The sequence below is a fragment of the Zonotrichia albicollis genome, chromosome Z (assembly GCF_047830755.1).
Source record: "Zonotrichia albicollis isolate bZonAlb1 chromosome Z, bZonAlb1.hap1, whole genome shotgun sequence".
NCBI lineage: Eukaryota > Metazoa > Chordata > Aves > Passeriformes > Passerellidae > Zonotrichia > Zonotrichia albicollis.
The window spans coordinates 52890797-52909756 of record NC_133860.1 but is presented as its reverse complement, the minus strand read 5'-3'; the positions used below and the strand labels follow the sequence as shown (position 1 = coordinate 52909756).

The following is an 18960-nucleotide window of genomic DNA, read 5'->3' as shown; positions in this document are numbered from 1 at the left end:
AACATAACACAAGTCTACTTACTTCTATTGTTAGAGATTTAATGGTGAGATCAGCTGTTTGTGGACTAGTACCTGACTGTTTCATTTCAAAGAACAAGTCACAAGGCTGCAATACCTATACAATAAAGTAAAAATACATGTCATATATAGAGAAAAATATTTTATAAACTTGCTTTGAAATCATACACATAAAAAAGTTTTTTATATTAATGAAAGATTTTCTTCCTTTTTACTGAAAGAAAACTTACCCATATTTGGTTTTTCAAAATTAAGAGAAATCTGAACGATAGTAACATGATGAAAGAAAAAACAAGTATCCAGAAGCATCACCTCAGACATTCTCAATCATTAAAGTCTGAAACATCAACTACAATAAAATATATTACACTTCAGTAAACCCATTCTTAGGGTAAAATCTTCTGATACCTTCAATGCCCTGCATCATCATGTCTCTGACTTCTGAGGAAAACCCGTTTTTCAATTGCAATGCAGCAATGACACAGTTACAGCTTTCCTGAATAACAATACAGACATTTGAAACACAATCACTCAGTTCCAACTTTGTTTTGCAATCAGTCCCTGAACATTTTCACTTGCCAAAGTTTACCAAATTAGAGGTATGCTATAAACAAAACCAATGCAATGTTATTAATAGAGGACGCAGAGGCAATTAGACTATACTGACACTGTGCAGACAGGAAAATTTGCTCTCAAATCCCCATCTGAGATGGTCAGTCTTTCAAAAACTATAATTTCAAACCATATTGATGCAGCAATCTTTTCTGACATCTCTGTCCATATCTGAATCAGATGCTGGAGGCATAGATATACCCTGAATTAGTCTAACCACACTTTTCCCAAATAAGTTTGATCTAACAGAAGTTTTTGTCCATAATATTGTTTTTACCCTATTGCTTGAATTACCTTTTTTTCTTTCTCTGTATTACATTCAGGCATGAAAAATAACAGATTTCTCTTTAGACCAACACACATATGAGAAATACACAAAAAAACCCTCATCATTCATGGTATTTTAAATCTAGAGGTTAGTTTCCCTATTTGGCATTTAGACATGACACTTAGGGATATGGTTTGGAGGTGACTATGGTAGTGCTGGGTTGAGAGCTCCATCAAATGATCCTGAAGGTCTCTTTCAGTTTTGATGATTTTGTCATCAAAAGGATGAATTCATCCAACCTAATTACTTTCTGTCTTAGGTTACAATGTAAGATGTATCCAAAAGTATGTACTCTATCACCATCTTCATAAGCTGTTAAAACCAGGTGGGACAGTGTTCTTTATCTCCTCCACGACTCATCTCTCTGGGGTGGAGGGCAGGGGGAGAGAGATATCTTCTCCTAATGGGCCATCAAGCCTCATTGCACGACTGATAAAATTACATCATCCCATTGCGAGATGCTGTGCCCAGGGAGAGAAGCCAAGCATTTCTACCTGGATACAATCTGAGGTTTGAACATCACAAATGGCTACTGGATTCTCAGAGGCCAAGAGCTCCATAGCCACCACAGGACCTTCAGAGGAAGATCAAACCCTTCTACAGGATCACTGCCTTCAACAGAACCACATGTGACACATCAACAGGATTGCAGCCACCAGTTAATCAGACTGCTACCAATACCCTGACTAACAGGTGTCAGGTTATATTCTGTCTCCATCAGTGTTTCTGCATTATTAAATGTATTTTAATTCTCCTATTAAATTGTATTTCTGACTTAGGATCTCCCGGTGGTTTGCTTCCAGTGTACTAGTGTACTTTCCCAGAGTAAAATTAGATTGTTTACAGAAAAGCCTGGGTTCAGAGGTTTGCTTACACACACTTTCAAAACGAGCAGTTATGCTCCTACCTAGGTTTTTTTGGGTGGTTTTTTTTTATTTTTCTCAAAAACGTTCTTATCTTTCAAGGAAGGTATTAAGCACTGAAACTAGTGTCCTCTGAAGTATTTTTCCCTATCTATAACACAAGCATTCTGTCAGATTCCGATGACTTTCCCTGTTTCTACAGTCTGAGATAAGAGATTCTATCAGAAGATATTCCTGTAAGAGGGAAAATTTCATGCCCAATAGCTTTCTACAAAGAAAGTAACATTTATGCCACATTTGCCTGCCACAAAACCAGAAGTCGAACAATTTTGCATTGTGGCTATCAATGCTAGTGCATCACTTCCAAAATGACTACATCAACATTTTAGTGGAATTAAAGACTGGGTAAACCCAAGGAGTAAACTGAGGTGCTATGAATTCTACCTGAAACTCAGATGAAAAGGAAGATCCAGTTCTTTCTGCTTACAGCTTTGGTCTTTCCTACATCACTCCATAAGTAAGCAGGCAATACAGAGAGCTGAAAAGTTTTGCTCTTCAAAATTCCTCTGTGGTCTGAGAACACGGGTAACTGTTGTATATACGGCCAATCTGAATTTTTTCTTTAATGCAATGATATCATCACAGAGTTAATTGAGGAACAGTCTGCTGTAGAGTCAGGAAAGCTGCAAGAAGCTCCAGGAGTCAGTGCGACTTTCACCTGGTCAGTAACTAACAAGTCTGATTCTGTTGCCAAATATAAATAGGCAGCTTTACTACAACAGATCTATAGACCTAAACATAAAGGAATTTATGAACAGCATACAGTAAGTACAGGATTCTGAATATGCACTTCCCTGTTTTTTTCCTGACACTGTTATTCTCTTAGATATTCTCTTTAATACAAAGTTTTAGACTCCAAATTTATTATATGGCATTTGACATAGCATATGTTTACAAATTTCTATTTATTGGGCTTACATATGAAATGAAAGATAACATTATACTCCTTGGGACTCTGCATTGTAGCTTGTCATACAAAGCAAACCCCAATGCCATAGATCAAGATAACGCTTTAGGTGTGTATCAGACAAAAGAGAATAAAATCAACAAAATGTTAGCCACAAAATTTTACTCATACTGTAAATCTATAGTACTATATTGTAGTATACATTTTAACGATGAACATTGCAGAAATTACCTGTATTTTAGTTACACAGCACCTTTTAAGTTATATGGCACCTTTTAAACACACAGCATGGTTACAAACTCACCGTAGTAATGCTCCCTTTCCTTTCTTCCGGAAGAAATGGGCATGCTTTCATCTGTATTTCTCTAACAGCAGCTGTCATGTTGTATCTTTCAGGGCTATTTTTAATGAAGACCTCACACTGTGTTGTAACCACCAATGCAGGAGCATCACTTCTTGTTAAATCAGCCACAAACACAATCTCTGGATTTTTAACAACAATGTTCATTTCCATTGTAGATACAGGCTGCACAGATGCTTCAGAAATATAAATAACATTAGTTTACTCGTTCAAAGATTAAATCTCAATTATTTTCTTGTTGATTTAATTATTAATATAATTAATTTTATAATTAATAACAATAATTACAATAATGATATAATTCTTTTAACTTATAGGGAGGCACTGACTATTCAGGGCAACTGCCATTTCTAGCCTCTTCATTGCAGACACAAAACCACTTAACATCTAATTACTCTTAGATACAACAGAAGACTCCACAAAGTTGCTCTGTCAAAATGAAAATGATAACCACTGTTGAATGAAAATGACAAGTATCACCACTGTTATTATCTCTGACATTAACAAATATATCAGCTTCACTCCATACCCTACATCTGCCAACTGATAAGAGTTTTACAAAAATGCTGGGCACATTTTCTGCTCTCTGGAGTAGCTCATTTTTCCACGGGAGAATAATGCAGCATTACTGATGACTAATGTAAACATTTGCCATTAAAATACACTTTCATATAAGACTTCCTTTCTGTTCAGACTTTGAGCATCTGCAAATAATCACAAAAGGCCTAGCTGACAGCAACACAACTACAATATTTAGAGAACAGGAAAACACCACCAAAAACCAGGGACTTGCTTTGGTCTCTGATGACAACTATCTGAGGCCTGGAAGCATAAAAAGAGTATTTCCTGCTCTGATGCTCTAATGGACCAATTTTTGTTGTCAGGTACTCAAGCTAAAAATCTGTTTTCTGATGTAGGAAGAAATGCACATCAGTGGACAACTGAAATGACATTTCTAGGCAGCAATATCAGGCAGGCCAATTTCACATGTAAGCACAATATATATAATATGCTCCTCTATTAATCCCATTTTATTTTAAACATACATTTTAGGTATCCTCTTTCTCTAGTAAGACAAGACTTCATTTGGAAAGAAATACTAAACGTCATTAATCTATCTCCATGATGCAAAGAAAGAAACATCAATGATTACAAGCCATTCTATACATATAAACATAGGAAATAGCATAAAAGGAGTACTGTATTTTTTACATATAACAATATCAAAACTAAGCTGATACTCAAATGCAGATTTTGAACTATTTCAAGGTGTATACTGGTATATACCTTGGTCCTTTACAGGTAATGACTGCTGTTTGAGATTTCTTTGTGCAGCACTTTCTGCATTAGCCTTTAGAAATATATCTGCTACAGTAAGTAGAAACTCCATGCTTGCACAAAGGTAGATCTCTTGAACAATAACATCAAGAGCAGTGCCATCTCTCCCCTGTTTGTAGTTTACATCCACCATAACTTTTTTTTCAAATCCACGTTTCATTTCCACCATTCTGAAACACAATTAAGGAGGCATTTAAGGAAACAATAAAAAGCCAGCCACAAATACTGAAAAACACTCAAGATACCCATTCCAGATGCAATACATTAAGAAGACTGAATTTAAAAAGCAGTGCAAATAATTTTGGAACATGACTAATAAAAACAGCAGCACTAAATTTTTGTAACTTTAAAACTAACTGGAATCCCATACTGGTAACTTAAGACGTTAATAATTTAACAAGACAAACCATCATATTTCCTTTACATATCAAAAGTATGTATGTAAGTATGTATGTATGTATGTAGGTTTACATATCAAAAGCACTACATTTTACTGAAGTTTGTTACTATTCATGAGACATCATCTCAGTCTTACTTAAAACTTCATTAAAGTGGAAAGTGAAATTGTTTTCTATGCACATTTGTTAAATTTATATTTAAAGTTCAGTTTATTTCATTTTTTGTATGTAGCACTGGTCTCTCACAAAGACGTGGAACAAAAGGCATGTGAAACATGCATGCACAGAAATAAGTACTTTAAGAACTCCTACACTAAAACAATTGCAGTTTTAACAGAATACTAATGAAATGTAAACATTATGAACTCTTTGTCTAACTCCAATAAACAGTAAATTATGTAAAATTACAGACCTTGGTGTAGCCTTCTGGATGGACTGTCTCTTATCATCTAATGTACAGTTTGCGAGTTTGACTGAAGCATTCATGGAACCATCTGATAACATTTTTAGAGCAGCTGACATGAGAACTAATTTAAACTCTGCAAGCTTCAAAAGGTCATCTCTCTGATCCAAACTGTTAACCTGTTTAAATGAAACATTTGTAGATTTCATTATGGGTAGCAAAAATAATAAAAAGGTGTGATATACAGTTTTACTCTAACTGACGATATTTTCAAAAATATAAATTAAATAAACCCACTAATAATTCAAAATGTTGGGATCTTTAGCTTGATAACCACAAACAACCACAACCACATACAAGACAAAATTTTCAAAATGCAAAGCTTTGTCCTTCTACCATCTTTCTAAAGCAAATTAACATAAGTGAGAGACCTAAGTTTACAATAACTTAAAAACTTTTAGTCAGAAATCTAGTGACAGGTTTTGTAAGTTTAAACCAAGATGAATATAAATGTATTCCTATTGACAAATTTAAGAATTGTTCTCCACCATTTTGTGTGTGTCCATGTACCCATCTCTACATGTAATTAATTAATATATTTCATTCCTCTGCATATTTTTCTTCCCAAACGATATTTTAAATTAATAGAAATTTTCATCAGATTTTTTGTCAGATGACAGAAGATGCCATGTATTATGTGCTACCACTGCCTATTCTATTTCCTGTAGTATCTGCCAAGCAATTTAGATAAAATAGCTGTTCTCTCATTTCCATCACATTCGTTATTATTGCTAGAACACACTTTCTCTGTCATAAATTAAGCTATTCTTGTTCCGAATTTCGAGGACTCTAGGCAATCTTAAAGCTACTGATTACTCTTTGTAACCAAAATTATACTTACCTGTTTTGAATTTGGACTATACAACACTAAAGTCAGAGAGTCAAATCTGAAGTCCAGTTTTAGTGTTGTTTTTATTTTCATAGGTGAATGCAATTCCACCACAGCTGATGTCACAACAGTTACACCTTTCAGGAATCAAAAAAATGGTTAATATTTAAAAAATTACCTGACTGCAAATAAGGAAAAAAACAAAACAAAATATCCTCACTTACAACCATAAAGACAACAACTAAGCTTTTTCTCCACATGTAAATCCACCCACACTTAGCATATGTTTATCATACTTTATGTAACTACTTTTGGCAAAATCACACATTTAAGAATATAAAATTTATATTCGCCCCTCACATATTCAACATGAGATTTTTACCATCTTTAAAACTCAAATGTACAACTTCAGGTTAACACTACAGTGTGCAAGAGTGCTACAAAAATACAAATTTACTTTGCTCCTCATTTGTTCATCTGCCACATTGTTGCTGGTTTTCATGTGTAATAAAGGAGTTCAACAAAAGATGGCTTTCTTTACTCGCTTTTCCTTCTACTGTGTGCTGAGTCAATGGGCAGTGACATGTATCAAATAAGAACAACTTTCAGGGGCACCATCATTACAACAGACAAACAGATCTAAATCTGGACAGCAAGGAAACCACCATATAAAGGAAAAAGAGTAAAATGGTAGCTTTCCAAAGTTGGGATGTTAAAAAATGCAATCAAGAGACTTTTAAGTACTGCCTTGCATTATGGCCAGGATAACAAGACCTTGACATTACATGTCATGCCCCAAAGCTCACTTCAGTGGCTCACTTGCTCCTATTCACTATTATTACTGTCAGATAGTGCTCAAACCACAATGTCAAGATAATAGGTCCACTAGCAGTCAACCAACCTCATCAGCTAAGGAGGCATTTAGTGACAGCAGCAACAAGAGCAGCATCAGCGGCTACAGCTGGCAGGGCAAAATACCTCAAAAAGCCTGGCAGGGGGCTCCCAGAGTCAGGGAAACCTGAGATGGGAGACCTGGCAGGACCCAGGAGCTCTCCTAAGTGAGGCCTACATGGTGAGGGCCTTGCCAGAGCAACCAAGGGAGATTTAAACGACTCCAGGGAGCATAAGAAGTTGAAGCACAGCGAAAATGCGGGCAAACAGGACATGGCACATCAGAAGGATGTGGCACAGCATTTGCTGCAGCAGTTCATGTGGGCAGGGCATGTAGAAGGAAAGGGTGACCCTCCACAGCTCCTGAGGATATTCCTGGAGAAGCTGGCAGGCCAGAGCTTGGACAAGTAAACTCTTTGCTAGGTTAAAAACTGGCTGGATGGCTGGACCTAGAGAGTGGTAGTGAATGGAATTATATCCAATTGGCAGACAGTCATCAGTGGTGTTCTCCAGAGCTCAATATTGGAACCACTTCTGTTTAACAACTTAATTTTAGGGATTTGGATAAGGGGACCAAGCAGCTTTCAGTCAGTTCACAGATGACACCAAGTTGGGCAGGAGTTTCGATATGCTGGAGGGTTGGAAGGCTCTGCAGAGGAATCTGGACAGGCTGGATAATGGGCTGAGGGCAATGGTATGAGGTGAAGTGCCAAGTCCTGCTCTTGGATCACAACAACCCCTGGCAATGCTACAGGCTGAGGACAGAGTGTCTGGAAAGCTGCTCAGGGGAAAAGGACCTGAGAGAGCTACTCAGTAGTGTCTGAACATGAGCCAGCTGTGTCCAGATGGCCAATATGATCCTGGCCTGTATCAGCAAGTGTGGGCAGCAGGACCAGGACAGCAATTGCCCACCTGTACTCAGCCCATACTGAAAGTGAAGCCACACTTTGAATCCTGCTTCCAGTTCTGGGCCCCTCACAAAACAAAGACACTGAGGTCCTGAAACATGTCCAGGGAAGGACAATGGAACTGCCGAACAGTCTGCAACACAAGTTATATGAGGATTGGCTGAAGGAGATGGAGGTGTTCAGGCTAGAGAAAAGGAAGCTCAGAAGAGCCCTATTGGTCTCCACAACTACTTAAAAGGAGGTTGTAGCAAGATGGGCAGCTGGTCTATTTTCACAGACACCTAGTCAGTGACAGGGTAAGATGATACAGCCTCAAGCTGAGACAGGGGAGGTTCAGGCTGGACATCAGGAAGAGTTTCTGCTCAGGAAGGTGGTGGAGTGGCCATCCCTGGAAGTCTTCAAGAAGACCTGGACGTGGCACATAGTGCTATGGTTCAGTTGATATGGTGGTGTTTGGTCAAAGGTTGCATTTGATGGTCTTGGAGGTCTTCTGCAGCCTTTATTATTTTGTGATTCTACAGTATTGGTACACACAGATGAATCTGGCATCCATTTTTAAATGTAATTCCAACAGAAGCTATATATTAACAATAATACCTAAAAATGCCAGATGATGTAATTTTAGAAAATATTACCTGCAGACTGCTGAGAAGTACCGTGCATTTCACTAGAATGACTAGCTGATGCTTTTGATTCAGGCAAAGTTGTTGATGCACCAGAGCTTTCACCTGCATTTTCATTTAGTGTCCTCAGTATTGTGGTAATATCTTCCTGACTGAGAATGAGCTTTAAAAAAATTGGAACAGACATCAGAACAACTTTGTTCACATAATTTTTGGTAACTAAAATCTGGGCTTACAAGTAAACAGATAAATCAAATTAATCTCATCTGAGTCTCTGTTTAGGACACTGAACATTTTTCTCAAATTCACACAACTTCTTCCAGTAATTTCTAGAAATCAGAAATCAGTCACACATTATTTTGTTTTCATCTACAAACTTTACCTACCAAGTTACAATTTAGAAACTGGAATGTCAGAACACGTACACATACAGACTGACTTACAGTTGACCAAAATTTTTACCTGCTATTAGTCACAAGGCACCTTACAGTAATACTTACTTTACAGTAATACTTACTTTACAGTAGTACTTATGAGTTCTATTTCAAAATCTGGCAAATTGGTTTTCCTCACACCCATTACAACCTTTCTATTTTTAATGTTAAATTTAAACTGTGTTCTGTTTAAATTTCAATTCATTTTTCCTTTATGCTAAATTAAATCATGGTAGGATGAATCCCATTTGGCCCCACAGATCTGTGAGTGCCTATGTGGTACAGCAGGTCATTAATAACTCTTCAGGTTTGTCACAGGTACAAATTCAGCACTGCTTTTGAACAAACCAATAACCCCCAACTTTTCCAACACTTCACTGGAAGACACTGATAGATAAAAGAATAAGCATTTTTAACTAGCAACAGTAATTTATAGTACTAAGTCTGCCTGGAGTATCACAGATGAAATACAGACCTTAAATTAGAACCAAAATCTATTCATTTCCTTTTCACCTATGAAACAACAAAAGCTGTTCTATCTCTATGTCTTGAAATCAAACAATACTTTAACTACTGAGCTTGGACTTTTATAGAGAAAAATGAATCTGTTTTCCAGAAATATTTTAACAGTTGCTTTCAGAAACAAGTGCTTACATTCATAGGCTTGAGTCGGCCAGATATTTCAATATCGGGAACTTCGTGATACCATGCAGCAGCTAAATTTCGTTCAACAGCTACTTCCAGATTGATTGGCTGCAGCAACTGTACTTCAGTTTGCAAAGAATCTTGCTCATAGTAAGATCTGTGAAAAGAAGCAAAATGCTCCCAGCTTTCACATATTCCACATTCTAAAAAACACATTTCTGTCTTTTCCTCCCTCATCCTTTCAAATAATACTATAAAACTGCCTTTATATTACTCCAAGTAGCTCTAGTTGAAGCCTTACTCCACCAAGTGCACCTCCTTCCTTTGTAGGGAGGAGGTATCAGGCACATACTGGGCATGCAACACACAAACTCTTGCAAGTCAGGACCTCTTACCTGCTCTCCAGTAGAGAGCAATTCCTTCTTTCTTCTGTACTCTCCAACTGTGTTTGAAAAGTCCCCTCCATTCCCATTCCCTCCATGAACCCCCTGCACCAAGGACCATTTTTAAACAGTTCTTAATGGCTGTCTAACTGAGGATCTTTGCCGCTATGCATAGCTTGAAAATCCCATCAAAACAGTCTAATACAAATAGGTATAGCCTGTCCCAAATTAATGAATAATGCATAACCCTACAGTACTACACAATTTATTCTGAACAATGACTTGCTTCTATTTAAAGATGAGCAGATTGGTCCTTTTCCTAAACCATACATTTTCATTGCTTTAAAAAATATTAATTTGTTGTTATATTCCAAGATAATAGTCTGTCACTCACCAACCATTAACTACTTATTTAACTACTCCTTGAAGCTCTCTACCTGAAGAATCCCAAAAGGATTAAATAAATTCTAAAATATTGACATTACATTACCTATACAACTTCAGTTCACTCAATTTCACTGTCATAGAGTCAATAACAGGTGGAAGAGTACATCGTATTTTTGTTTTAGCGATAAAGAACTGGTTCTTCACAGTGATTAGACCAAGATCAGCCACCAGGACATTTGCAGACATTGCAGACTGTGGAATTATCACAACAGGTGCCTTGATATTGATATCCAGCGCTAAACGGGAACTACGCTCTGCTAACCCTTTTACACCTGTAGCTGCTTTCTCTGCTGTTCGAACAGTTGCCTCAGTTAAAGCTTCCTTGGCAGCTTGAAAGTTATTTATAAAAGCCTAGGAAAGAAATACAGACATCAGGAATTAATTATTAAGAATTACAGTACTTCAAAAATGCTATAAATCATAGTTATTTAAACAGCAAACCATTCTAAAATGTTATTTTTGCTATATATTTTGTCCAAATTCTTTAATAGGATAATCTTTCCTCAAGTATGATAAATTATGCATATAAAAAAATAAATTTCTATACTAAATATTTGGAAAATTAGATGGTAAGAGCAATGACCTTGTAACATGACTTGTAGGAACTATATTTTTATCTAATCATATGAGCAGCAGAAGATTGATTTATGAGCAGCATTTATGGAAAGGGCATTAATTTTCATGGTTTCTTACTTATATTTCAGTGTTCTAAATAATGAAAGGTATGTATATTTAACAGCTGTTACAAACGTTTTAAGACAAACATTATTATTAAGAATAGTAAACATTTTTGCTAACTCATCTGCTCCACAGTAACAAACATATATATAAGAAAAATAAGCCATCAAGCCCAACCACCAATCCCAGCAAACTCTTTTACAATAGTATATAAAAGCTCTTATACAAATGGACACCACCCCATATGGAACATCTTATCCCTTTCTTGCTCTGACAACTTCACCTGGATGATAAGAAACAGTATCTGGAAAATTTAACTTACCAAAACAGATGTAACAAACTTGTTGACAAAAACTACTTGAATACACCCAACAGTTAGGTAAATACGATTGTCAACAACATCCATATTTGTATATGCAATGCCATCCGTAGCATTCACATATGATACCATTCTGAAGTTGAAGACTTCTTTTTCTGTGATGTAAAGAGCCTTAAGAAGAAAAAAAAATATTATCTTAACTGTAAAAACTTACATATTGGAGAAACTTAACTTCAAAACAAAATGTAGCACCTCACACCACTAAGACATTTTAACTCCAAGAATCTCAACAATGTATGAAAAAAAAATCAAATTTTTAAAATCCATTGAAATAGCTGAAACTATTAAGTTGACATTCAGCTTGAATAATTCTCTTCACAAAAGTCAACACAGTAAGAGGCTAAATATCATAGTTACACAAATTAATGTCAGTCCAATAAACACTGGTTGTAAGTGCAAAATTATTCTGTCATATAGAGAATACTACTCCTAGCAAGTACATAAAACATGACTGAAAAAAGTCACAGTAGAGAGTAGAGTCTAAAAAGTAAGTTTAATTTAGCATCCATTCAAAAACAAAATCAACAATACATGCATACGCCTACCTTTTTATACAGTGCTTTCTCATCAGAATCCACAACAGTGATGTTCTTCAATTTTGCAGTCACATCAGTTGCTGCTTTCTTCATGATCACTTGGCTATCCAGACCTCAAAAACAAGACATACAAAATCCATACACTATAGTGCCTCCAAAGTTTTGTGCTTTTGTGAATAAAGTTTTGTTCCTACCTTCAATGTGAATTTCAGCTATTCTACGGTTTTCCTCTCCAATAAAAATACGCAAACATGATAAATCTGCACAGATAATGAGGTCAATAATATCTTCATATTTTGATTTTTTTGATGCTATGAGAAACAAAAAAATAACAAAAGTTACCATTCTTCAATGAGGACATGTACTGTTTTAGTATCTCTTTAAACTGCACAGCAAGTAAGAGGTTGATGCTCCTCAGGTATAAGGTAACAGCCATAAGGCCATCAAATGTCTTGATTTATACCAAGAAAAAAACAATAAAAACCTGACAAAAAATTATGGCTTTTCTATTTACATTCACTTAGTGCCTCCAATACATAGCAAATGTAAATCTTGATCTATGTGTCAGAAAATTGCACATGGCTAAGCACACCATATAAATACATATAATTTGAAGCAAAATTTCTCCTATCAAACATCATTAACAGGCTTACAAAAATAGAAAGTACCTTCATTTTATTTCTTACTTAAGTGAAAAAAGAGGAATGAAAGGAGGAAAAAATAATAAAGAAACTTACTAAATTTTTTTAGAACATCCTTCTTCTCTTCTGTTTTTTCATAGACTGGTTCTTCCACAACTTTAGTTTCTTGTTTAGGCAGAAGATTACTCAGATAGTTCATTGCATTCAGCAGAGCTTCAGTATGCAAATGAACATCTAGAGAAGAAAAGTTCACCTAAAAGAAAAATTTTTGTTTATCCAGTATGCCTCTCCTCCCAAATTGAGAAAATTATGCAAAAAAAAATTATCATACCTTTATTTTCTGTAGAACATTCTGACAGACAGTTTTCAGTTCTGGTCCCTTAATATCAGTCTGTTCCACCAAAAATGCACATAAAACAAACAAATCAGAAGTTTGTAAATTCCATTAAAAAAACTTATTTTCAAATCCACTACAACTTAAGTTTTTCTGCTGAAAGAGCAGACAGACCTTGCACGTGACAATCAATACGTTAAAAATGTCAATAAGTAAGGAAAAAACATTCAACATCTGATGCATATTAATGTGGTGCTTATGACGGGCTTACAATTGAAAAGCAAAGCCTACTCTTTCCTAACCTTTGTATATTCCAGAGTGAGAAGATCATCTTCTACATTATCCAATGTAGTAATTATGTAAACTGGCTTGTCATTATCATCTAAAAAAAAACCAAAAAAGAATACAGAAAATTACTTAAAAGAAAAAAAAATTAAAATCTTCTTCATCTATAAACTGCCAGGTAGGCTAATAGCTGTCATTGCTGCTTAATCAAAAACCCTCTTTTGAAGACATAAAGTAATTAAATGTTCACAATCTACAATCTCTACAATCATCACCACCAGAACATATTTACCAAAGCACTAATGAGTGGATGAGCTCCTGATTTACTTGCCCTCAGCCCTACATTTAAGTTAGGAAGCAAATCTTCCTTATTTGACAAAAGTCCTACAGAGCTTTTGAAGACAAATTCACAGTGTTATTTGTGAAAAATTCCTTGACCAGATTATAAATACTTACCAATATACTCTGGGCATAGAAGACAAACTTCACGAAGGAAAGCACTCCCAGTCATGTCAAATGTTCTCACTTTCAGTTCAGTGCCTAAGCCCAAAATATCAAGCTGAAGCACAGGCATCTCAGTATCACCAGTACGACGGCATAATTTAATTAAGACCTAAAGAAAAAACCAAAACACACACCCAAAACCATTAAGGGATTATAAGAAGCATAATAACTGCTTCGTTTTTTATACAGGATATAATATATTTACTTACATTTTATTGGTTAATGTCTATTTCTATGTTGATAATTAAACTCTATGCAGCAAATGCCTTGAATAGAAATAAACAATTCAACAAGCAGTACCAGTTGCTGCTATTATAACAAAAACTTCAAACATGCATGTATATAATACCAAAGTAACAGTCACAAAAACTATTATTTAAAAAAAAATCTGTACAGCACTCAGCAATGTTCAATACAGTCAAAACTAGATTTTCGGTCAACACAAAGTGTTGGAATTTCTCTGGAATTTCACTGGAATTTCTCTGAATTCTTTTAAGAGTTAGATTCCCAAGCTGAATGTCTGGCAAGAGGATTTACTACATTTTCACCAATGCATGACAATAGTGTTGTTAAATAAATATGTAGCTGGGCTGTTGGATCTGATTTTGACAACCAAACAAATATATGTATTCTTCCTTTCCATGGAAGGCTGACTACAAATAAGAAAAATCAAAACAAAATCCAGTAAGCGATTTTAAACTTTGAGGACAACAGAAGTGATTTCTAATAGAGTCCCAAATTAATTTTTCTTAAAGATTGTAAGTTAGTTGTTATTATTAAATAAGGTAAAACATAGCATCCTTGTTTTATACTAGCAGTTCTAAATAAGGTCATGTCATCATGTAAACACTACATTTCAGCTTTATTAGAAGTAAAGGTGTAATATACAGTGTGCTAAAAGCTAGCTGTGGGGTGTTGAAGACATTCTGTAAGCCCTAGCATAAAACAAAATTTGTAAAGTTAACTGGATTGGTATGATTTATTTTTAAAATAAATGTAAAGTAAAATACACTGAGTTTCAGGAATAACAGTCCCATAGCCATGATCATCTAATGACAAAGTTAATGATAGTGTTAATAAGTCACCTCTTTTACTAGAACTGATACAGTTAGCAGGGATTCTTGCATTTGGATAAAGTACTCTTTTTTCCCCCCTAAGCCTGAAACAGCAAGAATACAGAAAACTCTTCATAATGAAGGTGTTATAGATTTACATGTGTGGACAACAGCATCTGGGAAAAACTAGAACAGAAAAATAAGATGCTTGTTACAACATAAAACATTAATGAAGTTTTCCCATTGACCACAGCAGTATCTGGAAAAAAAAGCCACAAGCACCTATTTAGCTAAAACAAAGATGTAATGTGATTTCTGAAACATAGGTAAAGAAAATTCAGTGACAAAGTGAGTTGGGAAATCAAGTGGATAAACCAAAGCACTTCAGTGATGACAAGAATATAGAAGCACAATTATTCCATATCCAGAGTTTTTATGGAAAAAACTCTGCATAATAGTTTTAGGGAAAAATGGGGAATGAGTATCTCTGCGCATAGGAAATTATAAACACAACAGACATGGAAAAAAAATACAGTCCTGCTGTGCTTCAGGGAAATTTTTAAAAGTAATTTTACCTGAGCTACTTCAAACTTTAGTTGGAAATCTGTCATATTTTTCAGAGATTCTTGTTTGTGTAGATTTTTTCGCCTTGTACTGACAGTCTGCTTGAGGGGGCTAGATGAGACTTCAAAAAATGGCACATCTTCCACAGGACTGCTTAGTGCATCATAAAATTCTTCTTCTGATTCTAAGGATTAATTCACAACATCATTACATATGCAGTTTACACAACCAATATTTTACAGTATTGTAACCTAGAGTTTTTACATCTACATCCATAAAAGCTTAAATATACAAGTATCTAGCTGACAACTAGCAATAAAATCTGTTTCCATAACCATCCCTATTCCAGCCTCCACAACTTTACACCAAACCTACAGCTGCCTCCATTATGTCATCATAAACTTCAGATCTCATTAGCTAATTCCTTTCAGCATTCTCTTACTTCTGGCTTTGCAAAAGACCGCACAATCGATGCTTTGTCTTGCCTTTGGTGTGACCTAACAGCTTAACTCATCTGCTGATCAGACTGCTGTTGACAGTACAGGAGCCATGGCCTCAGTATCAGCCACACTACTTGGGATTTCTTGCTGCTGTAGATCTCCCATTTCAGAGAGACTCCTAAGAACTATCAAGCTTTTAATTCACTTTACATTAGTGCAGAATATAACCAGGATAAATAGATTACACTGTCTTGTGAAGGTCGTCTTCATCTAAAAACATAAACACTCAAGTATAAGTTAATTGTGGAAGAAATATCCTTCTAAAAAAACTCAACAAATAACATGAAGTATTTTGTAAAGCTTAAAAACAGCTCTGAGATTTTGGAGAGTAAAGATAGAGAATTAACATAAATCACTTAAAAGGACTGTATAACTGTATGTATAGTATAGACTCGATTAAAAATCAGACTTGATTCCAATCTAAATCTAGCTATTACTTTCTCAAATTACTTGTTGCCAGCATGCATTCTCACTTCAGCCTAGTTTTTAAGAACTGAAAGACATGACTCTTAAAGGAGTTTATATAAAAACAGATGAAGATGAACAAACACATATTTTTACACATACTGCATACACACTGAATTTAAAGCTATGAAACAGACATGGTAACTTTGCCGATAATTTTGCTAGTGTTTGCTAACCACAAAAAACATTAACTTGAGAAAGTAGTAGTCCGTTTCTCCAGTTGAGTGTTTTGGCATCACAAACATAACTGATACTGAAATAATACTGATATGTTTGATTATTTTTCTAATGTAACTACTAGATGAAATATTAGGATCTAGCTAAGCTGTTTTGAACAGCAAGGAAGTGTTGAACACAACTGGTTCTCCCACAGCCAATCTTCTGCTTTATCCAGTACAAACCAAAATGTTTGTTTATAAAAACAAAGCAGTTTCTAATGGTTATCATTTCCCTACCTTGTCATTTAAACAAATCCACCTAAATAAGAGAGAAATCCTTCACCACAAGAAAATAACTAAAACCATCATCAGAGGACTAAGTACATGCTAAAGCTAAAAAGTTCATATTACTTCAAATGCCCTGAATACAGATTTGCAATAATAACATATGCCGACAAAAATAAACCCACCATACCAAACAAAATTTTCTTGCTATACCCTCAGGAAGGGAATGACAAAAACAAGAATACAGAATTTTACTGCTGTATATAGCAGTATATACATATATAATGCTATATGTAGTACATTGCTACAAGTAGTTTGTACAGCATCAATTATAAGCTAAACAGAATATAACACTACTCAGCCCTCAAGAACTTGAAACAAAGCCCCATATCCTTGCTTACAGTAAGAATAATAAATTAATTCAAAGAACTCAAAAACTTCTTGACTTGACCCACTTCTTAAGCAAGACCTTAAAACAGATTATACTACCTGACTCAGGAAATGAATGAAGATCCAAAACAGAATACACGCCTTGAGACGAATGTGGTGCTGGAAGCACAGGGGACAGTGTAGCCTGAAACAGGAGATATAAAAATTTGTCTTGTATTTATTGGTCATGTTACTGCATGCATATATACTGCATCCAAGTTTTACAACTTAGGGAAAGTGCAATTTACCACTTAGCTTAAGTGCAATTCAATAAAATTAAACACATTACTAAAATTATAAGGATGGGGAGAAACGAGGCCTAAAATAGGTAGAAGCAGCAACTTTTGCACTTCCATCTAACTAGAGAGAACACACTACAAAACACAGGAGGTTCAAACATTCAACTTCACAGACCAAAAGACGGTTAGAAATGGCACATGATATGAAAAATTATAAAAGACAAAACCTAGTCCCTCAAAGGACTACAATACAGCAACTTCAGAGAACAATAAAGATCAACAGCTCTTTACAAAACTAACACAAGTGCTGGGTGGGGAAAAAAGAAAAAGTGATACACAAAACATTAGAGCAGACAGGACTGCTTTCTATTTCACAGAAACATAGAAACATTTTGGTTAGAAAAGACCCTTCAGATCACCAAGTCCAACTATAAACCTAGCACTGCAAGAGACGTAGTTTTGTGGCAAGCCACATCTACAAGCCTTTTAAATAGCTGCAGGGATGGTGACTCATCCACCGGGCAGCCTGCTCCAATGATTGACAATCATTTTGGTGAAAAAATTTTCCTAATATCCTATCTAAACCTCCTCTGAAGCAATCTGAGGCCATTTACTCTTATCCTGGCACTTTTTGCTCGGGAGAAAAGACCAGCACCTCAGCCTTTCTCATGAGGAGCCCAAAACTGAGCACAGGATTCAAGGTGAGGGCCCACCAGTGTCAAGGGACAGGGGGATAATCACTGCCTTGGTCCTGCTGGCCACAATATTGCTGGTACAGGCCAGGATGTCCTTGGCATTCTTGGCCACCTGGGCACACACTGGCTCATGTTCAGCTGCCAGTCAACCAGCACCCCCAGCTCCTTATCTGCTGGACAGCTTTCCAGGAACTCCGTCCCCAGCCTGTAGCACTGCTTGGGGTTGTTGTGACCCAAGCGTGGAATCTAGCACTTCGCCTCATTGAATTGCACTGCTTCAGACATAAGGGGAAAAAAACAACTAGTAAAATACTGAGAGGAGGCCTCACAGTACTCTTCAACTTTCTGACAAGAGGAAGCAGAGGGGCTGAAACTGATCCCTTCCCTCTGGGAACCAGTGACAGGACTCGAGGGAACAGCATGAAGCGGTGTCAGGGAGGTTTACACTACGAAAAGGTCTCTTTCCAAGAAAGTGGTTGAGCACTGGAACAGCTCCTCAGGGAAGTGGTCACAGCACCAGCTGGACAGAGTTCAAAAAGTGTTTAGACAATGCTCTGCAGTATATGGTGTTGAGTCCTAGGGATGGTCCTGTGCAGGGCCAGGAATCGGACTTCGACGATCCTTGTGGGTCCTTTCCACATCAGGATAATCTATGATTCTGAGTCTTCAACTGTGAAATGTAGTTAGGCACAACTCAGAGTAGTA

General features: G+C 36.1%; 1 protein-coding gene across 5 annotated transcripts in view; it reads right to left on the bottom strand.

Moving 5' to 3' along the window:
• The window catches only part of VPS13A (vacuolar protein sorting 13 homolog A), a 101928-nt gene that overhangs the window by 46101 nt on the left and 36867 nt on the right, over nucleotides 1-18960 (bottom strand). For all 5 annotated transcript variants that reach the window (XM_005492402.4, XM_074533565.1, XM_074533566.1 and 2 more), the window contains exons 24-40: nucleotides 17382-17466; nucleotides 15496-15668; nucleotides 13818-13974; nucleotides 13379-13458; nucleotides 13074-13133; nucleotides 12839-12995; nucleotides 12296-12412; nucleotides 12111-12214; nucleotides 11509-11676; nucleotides 10552-10859; nucleotides 9688-9835; nucleotides 8612-8762; nucleotides 6190-6314; nucleotides 5298-5467; nucleotides 4437-4657; nucleotides 3093-3325; nucleotides 23-115 (exon numbers count right to left, since the gene is read on the bottom strand). In XM_005492402.4, the coding sequence (XP_005492459.1) occupies nucleotides 23-115; nucleotides 3093-3325; nucleotides 4437-4657; nucleotides 5298-5467; nucleotides 6190-6314; nucleotides 8612-8762; nucleotides 9688-9835; nucleotides 10552-10859; nucleotides 11509-11676; nucleotides 12111-12214; nucleotides 12296-12412; nucleotides 12839-12995; nucleotides 13074-13133; nucleotides 13379-13458; nucleotides 13818-13974; nucleotides 15496-15668; nucleotides 17382-17466 (2550 nt within the window). The remainder of the gene's footprint in view (nucleotides 1-22; nucleotides 116-3092; nucleotides 3326-4436; nucleotides 4658-5297; nucleotides 5468-6189; nucleotides 6315-8611; nucleotides 8763-9687; nucleotides 9836-10551; nucleotides 10860-11508; nucleotides 11677-12110; nucleotides 12215-12295; nucleotides 12413-12838; nucleotides 12996-13073; nucleotides 13134-13378; nucleotides 13459-13817; nucleotides 13975-15495; nucleotides 15669-17381; nucleotides 17467-18960) is intronic.